Here is a 23,974-nt window from a genome sequence, read left to right on the forward strand (position 1 = left end):
GATTTATGTAAAAAAAAAAAAATAGTATTTGATAAGGTAAGACTGATTTTGGCACTTTTAACATTTTCCATTTTTCAACTATTTTTGAAAATAGTGCAATACATTTTCTTCTAGCTTTCGATATCCAGATGTCATTTTCGGCTTCATTTCTTCAGAAATTCCTACCATTTTTCGAAAATCGCTAATTGAAATATAGCAATTTTTACAGTGGCGTCAAAATTGCTCTGTATACAATTTTTGTAGATAAAAAGGGAAATTTTTATTAACATTTGCTTCACAAAATACAATTATTTTGAAAATGTACTTTGTGGTTTTATAATATTCACAGAATTGTTTAAAATCCTAGGTTCTATTACTAGTGCCACTACCATTTGACAGAAGAACATGATTAGCCCCGCCCACCCACCCTGTCTCATTTCAGTGATTAATTTTATCTGATCTGATTGAAATGAATGATCTTCAACTGAACATAAATAAAATTAGTCGTGAGAATGAGAAGAGGGGGGGTGGGCGGGGCTACTACTTAGTAAGATAAGACTGATTTTGGCAGATGACATACTTTCTAAGAAAATAGAGGGTGGGTGGGCGGGGCTAGTATTTGATAAGGTAAGACTGATTTTGGCACTTTTAACATTTTCCATTTTTCAACTATTTTTGAAAATAGTTCAATACATTTTCTTCTAGCTTTCGATATCCAGATGTCATTTTCGGATTCATTTCTTCAGAAATTCCTACCATTTTTCGAAAATCGCTAATTGAAATATAGCAATTTTTACAGTGGCGTCAAAATTGCTCTGTATAAAATTTTTGTAGATAAAAAGGGAAATTTTTATTAACATTTGTTTCACAAAATACAATTATTTTGAAAATGTACTTTGTGGTTTTTATAATATTTACAGAATTGTTTAAAATCCTAGGTTCTATTACTAGTGCCACTACCACTTGACAGAAGAACATGATTAGTCCCGCCCACCCACCCTGTCTCATTTCAGTGATTAATTTTATCTAATCTGATTGAAATGAATGATCTTCAACTGAACATAAATAAAATTAGTCGTGAGAATCAGGAGAGGAGGGGGATGAGGGGGGGGGGCTAGTACTATTAAGATAAGACTAATTTTGGCACTTTTGACATTTTCCACTATTTTTTAACTATTTTCGAAAATTAGTTCAATACATTTTCTTCTAAATTTCGATATCCAGAAGTCATTTTTGACTTCGTTTCTTCGGAAATTTCTACCGTTTTACCAAAATCGTGAATTGAACTATGGCAATTTTGACAGTGGCATCAAAATCGCTCTGTATAAAATTTTTGTAGATAAAAAGGGAAATTTTTATTAATTTTTGTTTCACAAAATACAATTATTTTAAAAATGTACTTTGTGGTTTTTATATATTCACAGAAATGTTTAAAATCCTAGGTTCTATTACTAGTGTGACTCCCCCTTGACAGAAGAACATGATTAGCCCCGCCCACCCACTCTGTCTCATTTCAGTGATTAATTTTAACTGATGTGATTGAAATAAATGATCTTATATTGAACAGAAATTAAGTTAGTCGTTAGAACGGGAAGAGAGGGGGTGGGCGGGACTACTACTTGGTAAGATAAGACTGATTTTGGCAGATGACATGATTTCTAAGAAAATAGAGGGTGGGTGGGCGGGGCTAGTATTTGATAAGATAAGACTGATTTTGTCACTTTTAACATTTTTCAACTATTTTCGAAAATTAGTTGAATACATTTTCTTCTAGACTTCGATATCCAGAAGTCAATTTCGGCTTCAGTTCTTCAAAAATTCCTACCGTTTATCGAAAATTGCTAATTTATATATAGCAATTTTTACAGTGGCATCAAAATCGCACTGTATAAAATTTTTGTAGATAAAAAGGGAAATTTTTATTAATTTTTTCTTCACAAAAAACAATTATTTTAAAAATGTACTTTGTGGTTTTTATATACTCACAGAAACCTTTAAAATCCTAGGTTCTATTTCTAGTGCCACTCCCACTTGACGGAAAACATGATTAGCCCCGTCCACCCACCCTGTCTTATTTCAGTGATTAATTTTATCTGATCTGATTGAAATGAATGATCTTATACTGAAGAGAAATAAAATTAGACGTGAGAGTGAGAAGAGGTGGGGGTGGGCGGCGCTAGTACTTGGTAAGATAAGACGGATTTTGGCAAATCACATACTTTCCAAGAAAATAGAGGGTGGGTGGGCGGGGCTAGTATTTGATAAGATCAGACTGATTTTGGCACTTGTGACATTTTCCGCCATTTTTCAACCATTTTCGAAAATTAGTTCAATACGTTTTCTTCTAAATTTCGATATCCAGATGTCATTTTCGACTTCGTTTCTTTAAAAATTCCTACCGTTTTTCCAAAATCTCTAATTGAACTATAGCAATTTTTATAGTGGCGTCAAAATTGCTCTGTATAAAATTTTTGTAGATAAAAAGGGAAATTTTATTAATTTTTGTTTCACAAAATACAATTATTTTAAAAATGTACAAAAAAAAATTGGAGAAAGGCCCTCTTCAAGAATTCCTTGAAAAACACTGCAATCGACATATTCCGGTTGAAAGTACTCTCCGAAAAAATTATATAGGCCCAGTGTTTCAGCAAGTTTACAACGAAATTAAACATCGCATTGGAGATAATTATTTATGGTTCGCTGTCGACGAAAAAACCGATAGTTGTGGAAGATACGTGCAAGTTTAATTGTTGGAATCTTAAATGAAAATTTCCCTAGTCGAGGGTATGTAGTAAGTTTTAAAATGTTAGATAAAACAAATGGCAATACGATTACCAGATTTGTAAATGACACTCTTACGTCACTATTTTTGCCAAATACCGTACCGGCGAATAAAATTTTATTGATGATCTAGGATGCAGCTCCTTATATGTTGAAAGCAGGGAATAATCTAAAAATATTGTATCCCAATTTAATTCACTCTACTTGCATTGCCCACGGTTTAAACAGAGTGGTTAAAGGAATACGTTTGCAGTTTCCTATTGTTAATAAATTAGTGGCAAATGGTAAAAAGATTTTTGTTAAAGCCCCACTAAGAGTGCAACATTTTAAGGAAAAATTTCCAAACATTTTATTATGACAAATATATCAAAGAATTTGAGGAAGTAGTTACGAAGTTTAGCGAAGGTTCTTCTCAATCGATTAAAGATTGCATAAATATTTTGGAAAACAAAGATTTGCGACAAGATCTAGCTTTTCTAAGAAGCAATTATCAATTCGTATGTGAGGTAATAGAAAAGTTAGAAAAACCCAACATTTTGTTGGTAGATGCCATAACCTTAGTGAAAGAATTTAAATAACAAGCAAACGCAGTAAGGGGTGATATTGGTACTGGAGTATCTCAAAAACTTGACGAAGTGTTAAATAAAAATGCAATTTTCGGTGTTCTTTCCGACGTTGCTCGTGTTTTACAAGGCCAGAAGGTGGAAAATTTGGAGTTAGATTCAACATTAGTTGCAAAATTAAAATTTGCGCCAACAACGAGTGTGGATGTTGAACGCACATTCTCCAATTTTAAACACATTTTAAATGATCGGCGAAAAAATTTTACAATGGACAACTTGGAACATATTACAATCATAAATTGTTTTAAAGAAAACTGAAATACGTGTGTAAAATATAAAGTCTAGGATTATTGTAATAATATTTTATCCAAAGTTCTAAGAAGTGTTCTTTGATTTGTAATATGATTATGTTTTTAATGCATTTTTGCTTAAAATAAAACTTTTTTAATGAAAGTGTTATGCTTATTTAATGCTTTTTTGCTTAAAATAAAACATTTTTATTGAAAATGTTGTGCTTATTTAAGCGCTTAATCTTATTTTTTTTGTGCTTATAAATCCGTTCTCTAGTAATTATCCAAAATAACACAAAAATCAACAGAATCGTGTCAAAACCTCTACATACCTATTAATGTTCCAGTCACATTCAGATTTCTATGTTACGCTGGTACACATCATATTGAACTGCTTCCAACAGAACTTTCGTGTTATCGTTAGTTTCTTTTATGTGTCTCGAATGAACAATAGGATTGGAAAATTTTGAATTTCCCGTGATAAATCGGTGGAATGGGTCGTAATTTCAATTTATTAAACAGACAAAAAACTATAGAACTACCACCTATAAAACTACCTTGAGGCCATTATTTTGTGAACAATTTTAGCAAAATCGAGCATCAGGTAGAAGATTTGTTTTTTTAAATCGAAATGCAGGAAGTCTTTTACATTTATGTATTATACATTACGTCAAGTGATTTAAAATATAATTTTTTATTCTTATAAAAGTAGTAAATATTTCTTCACGGGTATTTGTTGATAAGAAGATTCACTACCTGGGGCTCCTATAAAATATTCAATACATTTTCATTAAGACCCACCACTGACCCGGAAATGACCGGCATTCAGGCAAGACTTCTATCATTACGGGTACTAAGACCAAGTAATGATATGCATTGATTAGATTAACAGAACAACTTTCGAGATTCTAGAATTACATAGTAATATCTCCATTATTATTAATAGACTTATTATTGTTATAAAATTTTAAATACAACCTGTCCACAACTTTCAATTCAATATCTCAATTATTTACATAAATTTCGGAGCACGGTTTTCGCCACTCTTTTCGTTGTATCTCATTTCGGACGAAAAACTCAATGAAAAAAAAAAAATTTAAATTTGGTTTCGAAAATGGAAAAAAAATTGCGAAGTAGAAATAATAGTATAAAGTATGCTTTCATAAGACATTTTAGAGCACTCATCCCTTAAAAAACTCGTCTCGTTTCCTTTTTTGGGATTCGTACTTTAAAATAACATCTTATGAATTTTTGATGCCAGTATAGGTTGAATTAAACGTCGCGGAAAATTTTATTTTCTTAAGGATTTAATGATGTTTCGTACACATTTTTTTTCATTCTCCTCCATAATTACAAGGAATATGATCTCTGGAAAATTCAGTTCGCAGTTCCACGAAATCAATTTCAAATAGGGTTTCAAGCCCACAAATTTGGAAAACGATTAAATAGAAAGAAAAATGCGCTTTCCATTAATTAAAATAAAACAGTCATGATTAAAAAGGCACAACTTTTGTGTTAAAAGGGCTGCTCAAAGAGCTCGCAATTTACTTTGTAGCAGTAACGAAGGGTTGAATAAATAAATAATAATAAGTTTTCTGTGGATCTCACATTTTAAGGTGCAATGACATTTTGATTGATGCTGAATTATAGTTGTAAAAATTTATTTAACCGAAAATTTAAAAAATAGTTCAGAGACTTTCATAAGGTATTCTAGCTACAGGGGATATTGCTGGTCGTGCCAGTTGCAATAGCCATCAAATTCGTATTCCCATGGCAGTTCAGTTTCATTTTAAATATTTAACAACAGTCGGATTTAAAATAATTTAATTAGTCGATCATTGCTCCATATAGACGTTACACAGGACCCAGTTTAAATTCATCGGTCTGATGACAATGGCGTTATTAATTATTTAGTGTAGGTATTCTAAATAATCTATACCTAACCTATTTAGTTTTAACATTGCAGGTCTTTACTCTAGTTAAGTAATTCTTTCATATGTTTATTGCGGTTAGTATTATATTATTAGCAGCAAAAGAATTAACATACTTAGGTCATTACCTCATGAACTGCACTACTGCTTTAAATTCAGCGATAATTTCGTTGTCAGGTAACGGTAATTTCTAATTCGCTTCAGCAGGACCTTTATTAGTGCTTACTTATCAGTCGAAGTAATTATAATACGGTTGTTGTTAAATGGGGGGTATAGTTTTCGCGACGCATAATTAAAAGTGTTAAATACATATTATTTTGAAATAACGGTAACTGTTATTTGCGCTGACTCATAGGCATATTTTTTTCATATTTATCGACTTAATGCTGATGTTGATACCACAGTCATTATTTCTTTCCTCTAAACACCAAATCAGTTACAATAACATTTTGATTAGAGACACTTTCTTGTAGGTAGAAACTGCAGTGTTACTAGATTTTTAAATGCAAATAGATGTTTAACTCTCTAAATATTGTTTTTCAAATTTTTTTCATTCCCTTTTCGCATTTTTTCAGACAAAATAGTCCAGATTTTCTAGCCAGATGAAATATAAAACCTACACAAATAAATATCAAAAAATACTGGCCTAAAACTCTATAGCATTGTAGTGATATATTTTCCGTATAATTTTTTTGCAAATCGTAAATATACATTATTTATTTACGTTCTCCTTGATCTGACTTTTCCCCTTTTTACCAATGCAAATCGATTACGCAAAAGTATAATTAATTAATTATTGTTGTTTGTGGAGTGATTATTTTTTAATCTTGAAATTTGCTGCAAATGATTAGTTTTTAGCTAAAAATTCAGAAACTAAAAGTATTTTCATACTAAATAAACTCAGAATGCATTGTGATCGACATCATGCTATTAATAGGGCCTCATCTTTACAACTTTTCCTTCAATTTTGAAGATACCATAAGTTTATCTCAATTGCAGAGAGATCAATCTTTTGAAAAGTTTAAATTACGAATTATAATAAATATAGGCTGAATTTTATTTATTTCTTAACTATCTCAGGAACATATAGGTACTAAAAAAGTGTATTTAACACATTTATGATTTCAGTTTTCGTCTGTCTGTGGTAGTTTTTATTTTAATTATATATATACATAGACGGTAAAGTTTTAACCAAAATTTACTCATTTTTTCCTGCCAAATATGTGGGAATAACTTTAAATAAATCTCACTTTAAATGTGTAACATACCACAGTAGTTTTACTACCTCTATGAAATGGATGACGTCATCTAAAAAATTATTAAATAATTATCTAGTTTTTCGGAAATTTTATGAAAACTAACGTAATATTTGATTATATTTAGACATTTTATAACTTTATATATTTTTTTTCAAATCGGCCATTTGTTGAGCTTATTAGATGGTAGTCGATTTGAAAAATTTGAGTGGTTGTCGACGAATTCAATTTTTTTCAATATTAGCAATACAGTGACAGTCATTCAAAACCCAAAAATTTTTTCTTTGTTTTATTGAGAAAAGTTACATAGATATATGGCTACCTAAAGAAATTTTTGCTAGCACACCTTGTTTATGTAGATCATTACAAAATACAGAAATACATCAATAAAATAAAGTGTGCTTTTCCTTCTACCAAAAACTGCCGTATTTTTTGTAACGACTGTATTTTTTGAATTGGCGATGATTATTATTTTCATTTCATCCCCAGGACCCTGCCATATCCTACTTTTACCTCGAACAATTAAAAATTTGATTTTGGGAAATTTTATTTTTGTGGTAACCCCTATTTTCTAAAAAATATAGATAATACTAGGCACATTGTAAGAAAAAAAAACCGTATAAATAAACTAACTCATGGCCTTCGGGACATTTAAATCGATAAACAATCGGACGAGCGTACGTAAGCAGTTCGCTTATATTAGTTTAAAAGGCGGATTCATAAACCACAAATATAGGAGTATTTTATAAAATTGAAATGATTATGTACAAAAGTATGTTATTTTATAAAATTTAAACAGCATTTTGAAGTGACGCAATTAAATTGCTAGTGGGGATAATTAGACAAATTTTGGTTGATGTTTTACCATCTACACGATTTTTCTGAAATAGATATACCGGGTGTCTCAGCGTACCTGTCCCACTCAAATATCTCAATTGTTTTAAAACAAAAAATTGAACTTAGACATGTTCAATATAATGTAATACAATCTATTAAATGAGTAGACTATTGCCATCGTATTAGCTTCGGATTCGCCGGAAATGACATCAACTTTTTTTTCTAGATCTAAAAGAGTACAGTTTGTAGTACTATAAAACAGCGTTTTTTTCTCCTTTCAATGATATGTAAACTCGGTGTAACAGTATTGTACACGTCTAGATTAAAATAAATAAAATATTGTTGTGCCAAAAAATGGAAAACGAAAGATTCAGCAATGCCGAAAATTTAGATATGATCTTATTTACAGAAAGTGTAAGCGAAATAGAAGATAATCCAGATTCGCAATATTAGCAAAAAATTTAGAACAATCTGGCTCTTTCAAAAAGGAACGTATAGAATTTTTTCAAAAAACGGCAACAGAATAAAGAACATACAGTAGCTGTCTTGGGGTTAATGTAGATGCAAATATGTGAAGAAATGAATATTTCAAAATCCTCTATACAAAGAATTTAAAAAACGGCCAAATGTTATGATTACAAAATTCATTTACATTAAGACTTAGTACCACCTGATTTTGAAAGAAGATTGGCTTTTATTGCTTGGACGCAGGTACGTGAAAAAAGTATCATAAGTAATATTTTTTAGGCCCCGATGAAACTCGGTTTAATAATAATGGAATTGTGAATCCACATAATTGTCATTATTGCCTAAATGTTACGAAGGAAATCTAAATTCGCAAAATTATTTGGAATTTCTTCTAAACGAACTTCCAGTGGTATTAGAAGATGTTCCACTAGCGAATAATAACAGTATTATTATTATTTCTCATTCATAGATTGACAAAAATGGAGCAATTCATTGGCCTGCCAGATCTCCAGATCTAACACCCCTCGATTTTTTTTGTGAGGCCATTTAAAAGATAGGGTGTATCAGCAATATCGTTTTATTTTGTTTTAAACTTCGATTTTATTAACATACTTAGTTGCATATGATCGTTTTAAATTCCTTTTTTTTGTATTTTAAAGGCATTTTATAAGATTCATGTAAATAACACCCTACCATGTGATATATCGTTGCAAAAACAGAAAAGGGCACTATTTAATGTATTTAAAAATTATACCCTCTTGTATTAAAAAAAAAAGAAAATTGATGTCATTTTCGGCGAAACTGAAACTAATACAACGCCAGTTGTCGTTCCATTTAATAGACTGTGTCATATATATTGAACATGCCAAATTTCAGTTTTTTATATTTTAAATTAATTGAGATATTTGAGTGGAATAGGACACCTGGTATAATTTGACAACAATCGGTCCTGTAGTTTTAGACAAAGGGAAACGAGAGTCATATTTTTTCATATTTTAGGGATGGACCCTGGAGAAGTAAACACATATATTTTAAATGATTCCCATAAAAATAACACTCCCTAATACTTATTAAAATGTATGGAATTGGTTTAAAATTGATATACCATATGATAAAAAAAATCCTCTAGTAGGCCATACAATTTATTTGTAAAATAATATGTTAGCAACACTAACGCCTTCCTGGTTCAGTTTGACAGTTATGGTCAAATAACTGTCAAATAAAGGATCGAATAGCTGAAATGCCAACATCATTATTTTATGAACAAATTGCACGGTCTACTAGAGGAGTTACTACGAAACTGAGAGTATTTTAGTTGCACATACAACGAAATATTCTTAGCATTTCGAAACAAATAGCTCCATAATAAAATATAACCAAAACAATTTTGTTACTAAAAAAAATTTCAGTGAAGAAATCGTCTTACGTAATGCCAGAACACAGCTTTTCCTGGTAAGCAAAAACAGAAATCAAATCTTTGAACTTATTTCATTTTAACAATCCGCAAAAAATTAGTAATTGATTATAATCTTACCTTAAACTGTCCAAGGTTCAATTCAAGTCACGGAAATGTTAAAATCTGACTTAGGTAACTATACGTAGCGCATTCTCCGAAGCAACATTTTTACGTACTGATTAAATTCTGCGATGTGCGGTTACGGCTAATCCAAGACTTTGAATTCGTTTAAAAAAGCTTTCCACGGACGATTAACACACCTATCGTGATTTGTATGTTTTTGTCAATAAATTGGGGCCACATTTATTAAAATTGACAATCCACGACTGGTAAATGTTTGCATTAACAATTGTCCTGTCAGGAAATACTATGTGTTTGCTGTGTCCAGACTCAAAAAACGCCCTGTGGTCACTTTAAAACAAATCCGTGCTGTGTAAATTTAACAACCCAATAAAATTTTTCGCTTTCCACGGTTGCATCTAAACAAACTTGTTAACTTAAAATTAGCCACAATTTATTCATGTGACTCATGCATTGTTCAGCGATTAGTGGTTATACACATTACTTCAAAAATACTTGCGTATGACCGGCTGTCTTTGGAATATTATCTTTATTAATAAATCGAATGATTAATAACGTACGTCTTCATTAAACCTGAAATTCCGACACATTAATAAAAAACTATACCACACATATCGATCACATTTAATTAAATTTACTTTTGAGTACCTTTCCTCTCTAGCTTTAACAATGTGACGAAAATTAACTTACCTATCGGTCGCCACAAACCCATAATTGACACAGCCATTTTTGCAGTTCCCACCCCGAAAGAACACTGCTTGGTAAGATTTTACAGATGCCGTCGATCCGGAAACTGAATTTTTTAACATTATATGAGTTGGATGCAGTGGGGGTTTTCGTGTTATGTCGACTGTCCTGGAAAAGCCGATTAAGTAATTAATTGTAAACTCATCCGAATGATTTAAATTATTGCGGTAATTCGAAGTAATTTATCGCTGTTGCACGCGCCTCGATTTTGCTGTTAACAAATGGCTGAAAACAGATGGAAAGAGCGAAAATTTCTAATTAATAATAAACTAACGACAGCAGAAATCTGTACAGTTTTTAAATAGAGCAATTAAATGATTTTGCTTGTAATATTTATTGTTTTTTGAGAACAGTCTAAATAAAAAAAAAAAAACAGAAATTAATCCGTTCATTGTTTCTCTGAAATTTTTATTATACACATTTTCTTGGATCTAAACTTCATATTTAACCGGTAATATTACGTAAAGTGTATTATTTGTGTTGTTTAACTGTACAATTTAATTATTGGTAATTGGCAGAACAAATTACCGAGAAATATATGTCTGTATATTAAACGCAACCATATATATAGGGTGTTTCACCCAGAAAAATTTCCCTCACTACTCCTCGATTTTTTTGTTTTCAAAATACAATGATGCTATGAACGCACATGTAAATTAAATATTAGTAAACCATATTATAGCATTATTAAAAGCCTATTTCTTTAACTAATGGACAAAATAGTGCTTTAGCACACTACAATGACGTCACCGTTAAAGTCGTTCCTTGTACAAGTTATATGCATTCTAACGAAAAGATATTGAAAACTGTCATGTTTGTGTCGTCTTTTAAATAACCTAAAATCATTTCTTCAGTTATCCTACAGTTGAATAAAATTTGTTCAAACAAATTCAATGTCTTCGAAAAAAAAAATGAAGTGAGATATCGATAACATGAAACACGTGACAAATATTGCACAACCATTTTCCAAAAGTAATAGTAATTAAAATTCATAAACCACAAGTACCTGAGTGTGTTATTTTATAAATTTAAATAGTAATTGCCAAGAAAAATGTTGACGTGGTATTATCAAGTTGTTGTTTTTGAACTCTACGGATCTTGAAACGTCAAGAAAACGTGAAAGAAGCCATTCTTGGACGGACTCTATTACAATACTTTCTTAGTTTTCGAATTCAATGGTAACAACATTGTATGACACTGACACACTCAGTACTTAATGTGTTAAATCTTAAGCATTCAGCGGATTAAAACTTTCTGAAGAAGACTGATTTGTAAAAATTATATTTTTTATGTGAAGGTTAAATTTTACAAAGTGTTACATTATTTTATATTTGAATAATAAGTTTTTTCACTTTAATTGCAAACTTGAGATAACGAAATGTCCACCATTGTTATGATTGTTATAAGTAAAAGTGGAGTGAATTGCGACCTTGAGTATGACTGTTACACATAAAATGTTTGTTTTTTTTTTTGAAATTTAACTTATTTTGGTTACTACAGTTTTCGAATTTTAAATTCATTAAGAAATGGACAAACAGAACTGAAATTTACCAAGAAATAAAATTTTGCACTTTTCTCAAAAATTCTGTATGTTTGCGATTTTTGTATGTTTGCATCAGTGGATTTTTAAATTTTCGTGACTTTTATGTTTTCTAGACGTTTCATGACCCCTACAGTACGAAAAAATAGGTTTTCCGTTTTCGTCTGTAAAACACTAATCAAAATTTGGCTAGTCATCCCCACCAACAACGGGATGACGTCATCTCCAAAATTTACAATAGTAAATCTTAATGAAATTTTATATAATAAGATACTCCTGAACTTGTGGTTTATGAATCTGTGTTAAGTTTGTGCCCTAAACGTACAGATTTTTGGAAAAAAAACAACATTTTTCAATTTAATTTTGAATAAATCAATAAATTCTCGTAAAGTTTATAGTTCTAAAAGTTATTAGGCCAAACAATCATCAAATTAACTGTAGAACTATAGATTGTTTAAGTTAGATCTCCAAAAATCTGGGTAAAAAAAACACAGGAAAAAGAATTTGTTACAAAATTTAACAAAAAGTGTGACAAACAAAATGTTTATTTTATGTGAAATTACCAGAGATATAGACCAGACTGGTTATTAATATTTATCATTTATTATAATTTTTATATGCACGATGTACTCCGAACGTTAGCACATTTTCAAAATACGGGCAAAGAGAACACCGGTTCGGACAATATTTTGTTATATTATTTGTACGTAATTCTAAAATATAGAAGCATATTTAGATTTCTTAATTGAATAGAATTTTTTAATTTTTGAAAAAAATGTTTAAAAGTTGCACAAAGTTTAGAAAACATTGGTTCGGTAGTTCCGGAGATTTATCTGTGTAATAAAGTAACAACAGTGACAGACGACAGACAGACAGACGGAAACCAGAATGCACTTTATGAAAGCACGTAGATTACATTCTACGTGGTGTAAATTTCCGAGCAAACGTGAAACTCTTCAAAATAACAATGTATCCCTTGGCTTTCGCTCTACGGTAAAAATAACGTATCAGTTCCACATTTACAAGAAAAGTGTGACATACCACTGCATAGTAATTGTATCGGATCGATGAACAGATCACTGTGTATCTACAAAGACCACAGCTTTCCCAAATCTTTACTTTTATTAAAACTTGCGGTTACAAATTTTGACTAAGGATTTTTGAGTTTATCTTACTTAATTTTGTCATACAGTTACAACATAATTACACAATAGTTGTAACTGTGAAATTAATGTCCACATAATTTACCCAAATTTACAAAAATTTAAATAACGTTGGACGAAATTTCGCAAATATTACTTACTTGTGTACGTTGGTCAACAAATCGTTAGCACTTAACTCCTTCATTTCTTCGAACAAGCGCACTTCACTCGATGTCTACACACGACTGCTCGTTGTAACTGCACTGTACAGAATGCAAGTGAAATAAAAATTATTATCCTGATTGTGGAAGAATGTTTAAATAATTGAGTAGCAAGGACGTGTATTCAGAGTGGATAAAGGGCTTTAGGTGGTACTGTAGGTGCGGCAGGGACTTCCTCTAATAACAATGGCTTCATCATCGAGCCATTTTAACGACGAATGCTGGCTTGCAGATGACCACAGGTGAAAAAAGATTAGCTGTACACATAATTAGTGTAAATATTTAGCCCTGCTCAGGTTGTAACATAATATTAGCATAAAAATGATAACAAAAGTATGTTTTCTATGGCGATAAAGGATGAAAAATGTTTGTCGATACTGGTAAAGTTTCGATATTCGCGACGTTAGTCACAGCATTACGGGAAAAGACGTGGACATTGTAAAATTCTTTGTAGCGCGTTGCGGACATACAAACGAGATTCTGCAGTGGAAAGGACTTGAAAAGAAGTAATAATCTAATTGTGAAATTTTCTAGTCTAGGTGCAATGGAAATTGTGCAAAAGTTGATAAAACTAGCTGTGTTATAAAAATATACATGCATTTGGCCCACGATGTCCTTTACTGTAAAAGGGCTTTCATGATTTTGTGACCCTTAAAGTATGAAATAATAGATCTCCTGTTCGGTTGTCGTCTGATAATTTGATGATGTCGCCCCAAATAACATATTCCTGTACTTGTGGTTCATGAGTGCCCCTTGATTTTTTTAACGATTAATTTAATTTTTATTGTTTAATTCTCCTAATAGTGAAACTCCAGCAAAAAAGTTACACTATTTATAAAGCATGCAAGGACATCAATAGATACGATAACCTTACCAAGGTAATAGGAAATGTATGTGAAAATTTTTGAAAACATTGATTACTGTAAATTTTTCATATCCGTATAAAAAATAAGCTTACTATTATTAACGAACGAAATATTCATTGGCACCTAACTTGTTTCCCCTATCCTGGATCCTCAGAGCGGTTTTTTTTTTTAATGTGGAAAAACAAACAACACAAAGTAAAAAACGTCAGTAAAATAGATAAACTGTTTCAATTATGAAATTTTTTGGAGACTTGAAATGAAATTTTCACTTTTCTATTAGAAAAGTTTTTGTATTCTATTAGTTTATGTCTAGACAGCAAAAATCCTTACAAAATAAATTGTTTTAATACAGATTTAGCTATTTTTAATTGGCGTTCTTCCTTTTTGACGTAAATATATTCGTTTAGGTTTTTATTAATTCACATTTCCCGTTGTAGCATTTTAGGTGAATTAGATGATTCATTAATTATTGTGGGGTAATGGATAAAATAATGAGTTCATGTTTTGTTTTCAGACATCATGTTTAAAAAATAAAAGAATGTTATTGAAACACAAGCAGCAAATTCTTTTAAACGACGTAAAAGTTTTTCACCGGGGATGACAAAGTAAATTTTAATTAATGTAAGCAATATTCCCTAAAGCCAGTGTTTCAACAAGATTACGATGAAACCTCAGATCTAAGTAGTTCTGACAACAATAAAATTTGTTGGTCTAAATTTATATTATTTTGTCAGGAAAACAGTTTTTGTACGTTTAAAAATATCTGGTTCGTTTTCAAAATTAATCTAATGAATAAATAAAGTTACCACTTTGAATAGAATTTTAGAGTTCGTTTAAAATCAAAATGTTTCTACTAGAATAATAGGGCCGGTCTTTTCATGTCCCAGATAAAGTGTCCGATAACTATCATCCCGATAACTTTACCTGGCGGTCTTATCTTCTAAATAAGCTCGTACCGTCTTTTCATTTTGCAACTGTTAGACATGGGTTTCCGATAACAATCAGCTAGTCCAGCTGTAAGCGAGAGAGTGGGAGCTATTGGTATTCTAACATGAATAAGAGAGAAAGACTATTTGCAACTGGGTTTGCAACAGTTTTTGACGTTCGAAGTCGTACCGTTGCTAACATAACCTCATTTACTTGGTATATTATCGTTTTGTTTTGATAACGCTATGGATGTCTATGAAGATATCGACATATTATTTGATGCAGATTTAATAAATGTGATCGAAGAAATAAATCCACATCGAACATATACTGTTCGCGAAAGGAGAGATCATTTCAACTTTTGGAATGACCAAGAGTTTTTCAATCGTTTTCGCCTTTCAAAAGCCACAGTAGAATTATTATTTAACGAAATTCAAGAGCATTTACATCATCGGACCGGAAGGTAAAAATAAATAGGAAATATTAGACGTACTATTAATTTGTGTTAATTTAAAACAGGAATTTAGATCGAGCTATTCGTCCTATGGATCAACTACTTTTAACGTTGCGATTTCTGGCCACCGGAGATTTTTATATTTGTACAGGTGATTTTCTGGGAGTCCATAAATCAACAGCAGCAAAAATAGTTCAACGTGTGGTAACAGCAATTTGTACGTTAAGAAGGATTTATATTTTTATGCCGAATACTGAGGAACAAAGACACGAGAAAATTATTAAATTTCATAATTTGGCTCAATTTCCACGAGTGATCGGGGCAATAGACTGTACGCACATAAAGTTACAATCTCCAGGAGGTGAGCGTGCGGAATTATTTCGATGTCGAAAGGGCTTTTTTTCATTGAATGTCCAAGTTATTTGTGATGCCAGTCATAAAATTTTGGATGTAGTGACACGTTGGCCAGGTTCGACACATGATGCCCACATATTTCAAAATTCATCTGTATATATGAGGTTTGAAAATGGCGAGATGGGCAATGGAATTTTATTAGGAGATAGTGGCTATCCTTCTCGAAGGTATCTTTTAACTCCGATTCATAATCCTGAAGGACAGGCAGAAAATCTTTATAATGAATCACAAATAAGAACTAGGAATGTTGTGGAGAGAACATTTGGAATCTGGAAGCGTAGATTTCCGGTGCTAAGTGTGGGTATAAGGTGTCGGCTGAATTTAGCACAGAGAATTGTGGTGGCATGTGCCATTTTACACAACATTGCCTGTCAACAAAATGAAGAAGTTTTTGAAGGGGATGATGAAGAGGATCAGCCCGTGGTATATAATGGTGTAGAAAATAACGATGGTGGTGTTGAAGAAAGGGAAACAATAATTGATTATTTTCGAAATATGTTGACTGCAGGTGGATTTATAATTTAGTACATGCATATGTATTATTTGTTTCATGCAAAATAAAAAAATGTTTTATTTTTCTAGCAACTCTAGTGTTTTTTTTTTAATCGATAATTCACATTCTAGTAACTCCATTTTTTTTAAATACAGTTTCTGTTCCCTCTCGATTTCTAAATCCAAAGCGGCTAATTTCTGTTTCTGAATTGCCATTTTTAATTCATGTTCTTCAACTCGACGAAGCTCCTCGTTTTCCAGGTACTTCTTCTGCAATTCTACAAGGTTATGACGTGAGTTCACCACATTCTCCACTTTCACGTTTAATTGGTCCTTGGTACAGTGCCCCTTTGCCTTTTTTTGATTTAGGAGAGGATGTTTTTTTGTTTTTAGTTGTGCAGGAGACCATCCCGTCCATTTAATATTTGAGTTCACTCCTGTACTTGAACCCTACAATCATTGCAACTGTTAAATGCTATTTTACCGAGTATAGGCTCCTTACCTCTCCTCCGTCCTTTGAGCAAACCTGCAAAAGTCCCGGGACGATGGATTCCTCTGTTTCAGATGGATCAACATGTGCCTCCTGCAAATGCAAGTTAACGATTAGCAAAAAGAGTCAAATGACTAATTAAAGCAGAACTTATACATCAATTATTATTTGTGGCACTTGAGCATCTGATGTTGGATCCTCATTGACTCCAATTTCAATGTTCGGGTTATCTGATGTTTCACCATTCATTGCTAAAACATTGAAACAATTGTTTATATTTCAAAATTAATATCTATTTATATAATATCCATATTTTTACTGTGATTTTATGAAGAAAAAATTGATGTAGAGCAATAAACTTGCATATTTTGAAGGAATGTTTGATACTTTTGCTTAAATTAGCGATAGTGACAGTAAAAATGTGAATGCAGCCCATGTATTCTCACCCATAGGAATCAATCCCTCATCTGAATCAAATTCGGATGGAAGTCCATTGACAGGCACTGTTAGGGACTCTAACAGTTCGGTCTCATAATCTTCAAAACTCATATACTGGGAAGATCAGAGATATGGAGAAGGAGAATGAGCTTCGACTTCTGCGCATCGGTACACTATGGGGGCCGCCATTTTATCAGTTAACCTTAAAGTTTTGTTTACCTACGAGGTTAGGACGTTGTTGAACCAGTTGTAATTTGGAGTTAAAATTATTACTTAATTTGTTTTACCGTTAGTGTACGTGTGAACGTGCTTGTTAGTGTTAAAGGACATTATTATTGACAACAAACATGTCTTGTACAGTTTCTCACTGTAAAAATTGTCAACGATTTCGTTCAGAAGGTGTATCTTTTCATCAGTAAGTTTTCTTCATTATCTTATTAAAATCGAATACGTAGATATTTATAATTAATAACAATTGGTTATTGCAATACTATGTGATCAATATTTATTATATCTGATTTTAGGTTTCCGAAAGATCGAAAACTTTTAAAAAAGTGGCTGATTGTTGTGAAAAAAGATGACAGCTTCAAACTGACTAAGTATAAGCTGGTGTGCTCAGATCATTTCACAACAACTGATTTCATTGTTGTAAATGAGTGAAAACGATTGAAATCGAACGCAATTCCCAGTGTGAATTTAGATGAAAGTCTAGAAGCTTCTTCAACTTCAATGAGTACTGTGAGTGCTACTTCAGCTGATATTTGAGAAGAGTCTCCATCGATTATACCTCAAGGTGTAAAGAGGACATTAAGGTTTGAATATTTTATTATATTGAATTTTTTACTACTGTTAATAATTATTATTTAGTGCTGCGCAGAGATACCATGGAAAAAGCAGTAGCAGTACAAGTGGAAGTAAAAGCAAGAACTCAAAAAGTAGTTCTGACAGTAGGGAAGGTGATAAGCTGGCGTTACATAAAGAAACTACATGAATTACAAAATGATGAATTCCTAAATGTTGCAAATAAGTTGAAAAAGGCACATTTGGAGTGATGGAAACATAAAATGAAAGTAAGTTGTTTTCCTTACAATATTCCTTATTGACAATAATTAAGTTCTATTATAGGTGAGTTTAGCAGCACAAACTCTTAGCAAGAGTTGCGGATGCACTTGAATTTTTAAAACATCTTGGTATTAGTGACTTTCAAGGTTGTGAAACAACAATAGAATTCATCAGAAGGATAGATTCTTTATTTGATATTCTCAATTCCTGAAGTGTACGTGCTAGAATTTTAAGGCACCTTTGAGAGAAAACAATGAAGAAATGTGGCGTCCATTTCTCATCGACACCAGTGAGTATCTTCTGAATTTGAAGGATGTCACTGGCGGGCCTTTGTGGTGCACGCCCCGAAAAACGTCAATTCTGGGCTTTGTTATTTCCGCTACGTCGTTCATGGGAATTTTTGATGAATTTGTTAGTAGTAAGAGGTTGAATGACTTGCTAACATAAATGTAGTCAAGATCATCTAGAAATTTTCTTCTGCTCAGTGCGGTAAGCTTTTAAAAAAACAATTGTATTACTTTTTTATGCACTGGAATTACACAAATCTGTATTTATTTTTCTGTTTTCAGATCGAGAAATGGGTGAAACAATAACCCTACTCCTCTACGATTTTGTAAAACTTAGAAGATTGCTTCTATTTACAAACATAACGAGGGAAGGAGGAAATTGTAAAGTGCTTTGCACCACCTGTCTGCTCTCTGTTAGCATTGGCCCAAAGCAAAAGAGCACAAATGTTCAACAATCAGTTGACGTGTTTGTCTTGAAAAAATATGATCTCGATATTTTGACTGAAGCACTTGCAGATCATGACTATGAACGTCTAATTTTATTGGGCAGAGTGAAGTGGCAGAAAACGTGGCATATATTGGTAGCTATGTTGTCAAAATGCTGGTGAAGACGTTTAAGTGCGCAGACTGCATTTCTTCTTGCATTGAAACACGAGGAAGTGACTTACAGTTTTACAGATTATTGGACAAAAAAAACATGGGTAAAATAAAATACTTACAATAGTTATTTTTTAAGTCTTAACAAAATTTTGATTTTAGGTGGGCTTATTAAACCTTTTGCTGGGGTTGTGAAGACTTGTTGTTACTGTTAATACGAAAAATTTTGCAACTCACCGATAAACTTCCAAGCGATGAACAATTTTTTAAAACTTTCGGCATGCCAGCATTCTTTTTCCTAATTTAGAAGACCCACGCACTCGAGACGGTGGCCATCGATGAAGGCCATTTATATATTCTTATTAAACAAATAATAATTAATGCCTACATGCGAATAAGAATGTTTAATTTGAGCAAAAGACTTTCATGTCTTGCTCAAGGCACTTCTGTTAGACATGTGTACACATAATTAGTACTGTTTTCGCATCAATAAATATATTGAAGTATAATTATGTTTATTTATTCGTTTAAGGTGAAATATATTTTAGTTGTGATTTATTATTAGGTGATTGTAATTAATGATTTTAAACTTCCCGCCCAATAATGAAGCAATTGTCTAGGGATATCAAGTTCTGTTAGTGATTTGTGATTATGTTGGCAACAGTCAACTGATAAAATGGCTGCTTTCAATTTTAGACCAAGGATTTCGTCTGCGCATGGGGAAGCTCATTCTCCTTCTCCATATCTCTGGGGAAGATCCGCCACCAGTTTTGTACGTTTCTTTTTTATTGAACGCAACTTTCCGTTTTATATCTCTCTTTGTCGCTTCGTACTTTTGACGAATCCTTTCTGGTGTTCGGATTACATTTCCTATTTTTAATTACAATATATAATAAAAATATAATTTATATAACATGTAAAATAAATAACTTGCCTGTTATTGCATTGTATTCGGCAGCAATTTCTTTCCACGTCTCCTCTTTCTGCTTCCACGTGACGGAATCGGTTCTTTTATTTTCAATAATATGCGCCCTAGTAGCAATAATTTTTAAAAGCCGCCTTGTTTCAGCCTTCGTGTAATTTGGCTCCCTCTTCCGTTTTTCTTCATTTTCAATTTTTCGTTTGCCCATTTTTTTTAAATAATAAAATCACTCACGATTCAAATAAAAACAACACCTACACCACATAACCTATAACGGTCTTTGGCAGAAATGGCACGTCATCGACAAGTGAGCAATCGCGTAAGTTCGCTGCGCCATCGGCTGTCGCCGTCAGATATCTGTAGGAATCGGCGACTATTCGGAACTCAAAGTTCCGAATAGTGTATCTGCCGAATAAGAGCTATTTATCTGGGAGATAATTTTGTCAGGTGGTGAAAAGACACCATTTGACGTTATCCAGCAGATAAAAATTATCAGGAACTTTATCAGGAGGTGAAAAGACCGGCCCTAAGTCTTTCTATTGGCTGTTGGGATATAAAATTTTTAGTTCTTTGTGGAGATTTCTGTGCATGTTTTTATTGAAGGAAGACTGTTATATCGGCATCAAAAAAGCTTACCTTTAGAAAAAAGTGGTCATAAAATTAGTTACAGACTGAAGATCAAGTAACCTACATTATTGCAAAAATCCTATCAATCCTATTGTTTGAACAAAAGATACTTAGATAAACTACAAAAATGTTCAAATGTGTACACAGACAAAATTTGAGATCCTTAAAATTAGCTTGCAATTTATTTCGAATCAGGAACTTTCTCAAAAGTTCAATTTTTCAATTCTTGTCTTATGAGAAAATTTAGACCCTTTTTTAATCACTTACGAAACTTATCTAAAGACATTTTCTTGTAGATTTAGACCTCCAGATAATTTCGTCCTCATTTCTTGGATAACTCCGATCATTTTTCCAGGATCGCCCATTGAAATATCCCAATTTTTATAAGCCAGAAAAGTCTTTTACGAATTTATTTGAAAATATAAACGATTAACAACGTGCTCAGCTTGTGTCCGAAGTGGTACTGACGTCCTCTCATTCCCCTCCAGCGTCGCCCAAGGCGGTGATGTCATCACCACCGTCGCGGAGGTCGGGGAACTACTGGCGTCAGCATAAACGGTTGCCGCTTACAGCTCGGCCACGCGCCATCCACCACGTCCTCGTGGAGATGCATCCTAAGAGAAACACAATAGTATCAATAAATGTTCAATATATGAAACACCATCAATAGAGTTCGTTGTTGTAGTAAGTCACAAGTGTCAGATGGTCAACGTCATTACTCGTTAATAAATCGACTTAGATAGTACATACTTGGGTAAATCGATTAATTACTTTGGCAATGTGTCGGATATGATCGTGTCATATCGTCCACGAGCCACGTATAGGTAGCGTTTAGTGCTAACTCGTAATAGCACTGTTTTGTAACAACGTACTTGCCACAACATATGCAGCTAACTTGTATCGGGACGGTGTGTTAACAACGTGTTTGTTAGCTCGTATCAGCAACGTATTTGCTATTCATATCAAACAAATGATAGAAACGTATGCCAGCAACCTATTAGCAACGTATTTGCTAGCTTGTATAAAAGTAAATGATTTTCGTATTAGCAACGTATTTGCTATTCGTATCAAACAAATGATAGAAACCTATTAGCAACGTATTTGCTAGCTTGTATAAAAGTAAATGATTTTCGTATTAGCAACGTATTTGCTATTCGTATCAAACAAATGATAGAAACGTATACAAGCAACGTATTAGCAACGTATTTGCTATTCGTATCAAACAAATGATAGAAACGTATACAAGCAACGTATTAGCAACGTATTTGCTATTCGTATCAAACAAATGATAGAAACGTATACAAGCAACGTATTAGCAACGTATTTGCTATTCGTATCAAACGAATGATAGAAACGTATACAAGCAACCTATTAGCAACGTATTTGCTAGCTTGTATAAAAGTAAATGATTTTCGTATCAGCAACGTATTTGCTATTCGTATCAAACGAATGATAGAAACGTATACAAGCAACCTATTAGCAACGTATTTGCTAGCTTGTATAAAAGTAAATGATTTTCGTATCAGCAACGTATTTGCTATTCGTATCAAACGAATGATAGAAACGTATACAAGCGACCTATTAGCAACGTATTTGCTAGCTTGTATAGAAGCAAATAATTTTGCCCCTCTTCTGCTGTACGGGCTGCGTCCAGCACGTCATCAGATTCATCGCCATCGCTACGACTCTCGTCTGTTTCTGTTAACGTTTCGTATAACTTAAGTTTGTCAACAGAAATATGTCATGTGTCTCATATGGTCGCCGCGAGCGTGTTGAGCCAGGGAGCTCACGTACCACATAGTGATCGGAATCTAGTCTTTTCAAAATCTCGTATGGGCCACTGTACTTTTGTAGCAACTTTCTACTTTTCCCATCGTTTGCCGGGATTACTTTCCGAACTAGAACTCGTTGCCCAACTCGGAACTCCGGGGCTGCCTTTCGTTTTGCATCGTATTGCATTTTTTGTTGATCTTGCTTGTCAACAATTCGTTGACTGGTCTTTTCTCTTGTCTTGGTTAGATCGCTATCATAATTTGTTGTGCAGACTTCAGCACTGAGAAATGAGTCGTTAGCTTGTCGAGGTCTGTACCCCAAAAGTAATTCATAAGGAGTCTTATTGGTCGTTTTATTGATGGTCGTATTTAAACCAAACTGGATCTGCCAATGGTTTGGTCCCATTTAGTTTCATCATCCGAAGAAGTAGATAAGGCGCTTAAAATGGTTCTGTTATGCCTCTCGGCTTGAGCATTCGCTCGTGAGGTTGCTGTAGCGTCATGATTAATTTTTATGCCCAATGACCGGCAATATTCGACAAATCGTTTGCTCGTAAAACAACCTCCCCTATCACAAACAATTCGTTGGGGTACACCAAACAAGTTAAAGATTTCGTTTTAAAACGTCAACACCGGACCTACCGATGTATTTCGGACCGCCTTGAGAAAAGCAAACTTTGTGAACCCATCGATAGCCATAATCAGTTGAGTGTTCTTGCGAGAGCTAGTAACAAAAGGACCCAGATGGTCTATGTGGACGGTATGCATCGGTACATCAAATTTCGGAATTGGATGTAAGAATCCTGGTTGTCTTTCGGTCGGTTCCTTGTTATACATACAGGCCAGACAACAGGATATATAGCGCTTAACGTACTTTCTCATTTTGGAAAACCAATATTTTTGACTTACGAGTTTCAACGTCTTTTCCGCACCAGGATGTCCCAAGATTGTCGTGATGGTAGAAAATGATCTGACTTCGTGCTGTTTTAGGAACAACCCATCTATTGCCTTCGTTTGTCCGCTTAAACACTCGATTGTTTTGTAAAACATACTCTGCGTGTATTCGTTTTCCTTCTCTGTCGACTGGTTCGCGTGTCAGTAGCTGATGAATATTCTTACAGCTCTCATCGTTTAGCTGGGCAGCTAGAATCCAATCGTCGTCACTTAAACTTATATTATAAACATGGGGATCGTCGTCAGCATGTGCCCCTGCCAAACTATTGCGACTTAGTGCATCAACGTGAGCCATCTTCAACCCTGCGTGATATTCTACTTTAAAATCATACTCCTGAATGAGTAGCCACCAACGTCCGATTCGAGGGATCAAATCACGC

The 23,974-nt window shown here is 33.0% G+C and overlaps 2 protein-coding genes and 1 long non-coding RNA gene across 4 annotated transcripts; 2 read left to right on the forward strand and 1 right to left on the reverse strand.

Annotated features, from left to right (window-relative positions):
- The first annotated feature begins 15,177 nt into the window (after nucleotides 1–15,177).
- On the forward strand, nucleotides 15,178–16,534 carry LOC135127897 (putative nuclease HARBI1). The gene is made up of 2 exons (XM_064054573.1): nucleotides 15,178–15,548; nucleotides 15,605–16,534. Exons 1-2 carry the CDS (start codon nucleotides 15,331–15,333, stop codon nucleotides 16,476–16,478), a joined length of 1,092 nt encoding a protein of 363 aa, XP_063910643.1. The 5' UTR covers nucleotides 15,178–15,330; the 3' UTR covers nucleotides 16,479–16,534.
- LOC135127898 (uncharacterized) lies at nucleotides 16,522–17,488 on the reverse strand. The gene is made up of 4 exons (XM_064054574.1): nucleotides 17,382–17,488; nucleotides 17,092–17,186; nucleotides 16,948–17,028; nucleotides 16,522–16,895 (listed from the first exon to the last, which is right to left on the reverse strand). Exons 1-4 carry the CDS (start codon nucleotides 17,482–17,484, stop codon nucleotides 16,524–16,526), a joined length of 651 nt encoding a protein of 216 aa, XP_063910644.1. The 5' UTR covers nucleotides 17,485–17,488; the 3' UTR covers nucleotides 16,522–16,523.
- A 216-nt stretch (nucleotides 17,489–17,704) lies between these two features.
- On the forward strand, nucleotides 17,705–19,571 carry LOC135127899 (uncharacterized). 2 transcript variants are annotated; one of them, XR_010280302.1, is made up of 5 exons: nucleotides 17,705–17,788; nucleotides 17,898–18,185; nucleotides 18,241–18,443; nucleotides 18,499–19,423; nucleotides 19,482–19,571. It is a non-coding gene; the product is annotated as an uncharacterized LOC135127899 (long non-coding RNA). The 2 variants fall into 2 exon arrangements; XR_010280303.1 differs by lacking the exon at nucleotides 17,705–17,788 and having other exon boundaries at nucleotides 18,093–18,185; nucleotides 18,499–18,924; nucleotides 19,005–19,423.
- The last annotated feature ends 4,403 nt before the right edge of the window (nucleotides 19,572–23,974 follow it).

This window comes from Zophobas morio, unplaced genomic scaffold (assembly GCF_036711695.1).
Source record: "Zophobas morio isolate AGI-343-1 ecotype UQ-CSIRO unplaced genomic scaffold, CSIRO_AGI_Zmor_V1 ptg000012l, whole genome shotgun sequence".
In the NCBI taxonomy this organism is placed as follows: domain Eukaryota; kingdom Metazoa; phylum Arthropoda; class Insecta; order Coleoptera; family Tenebrionidae; genus Zophobas; species Zophobas morio.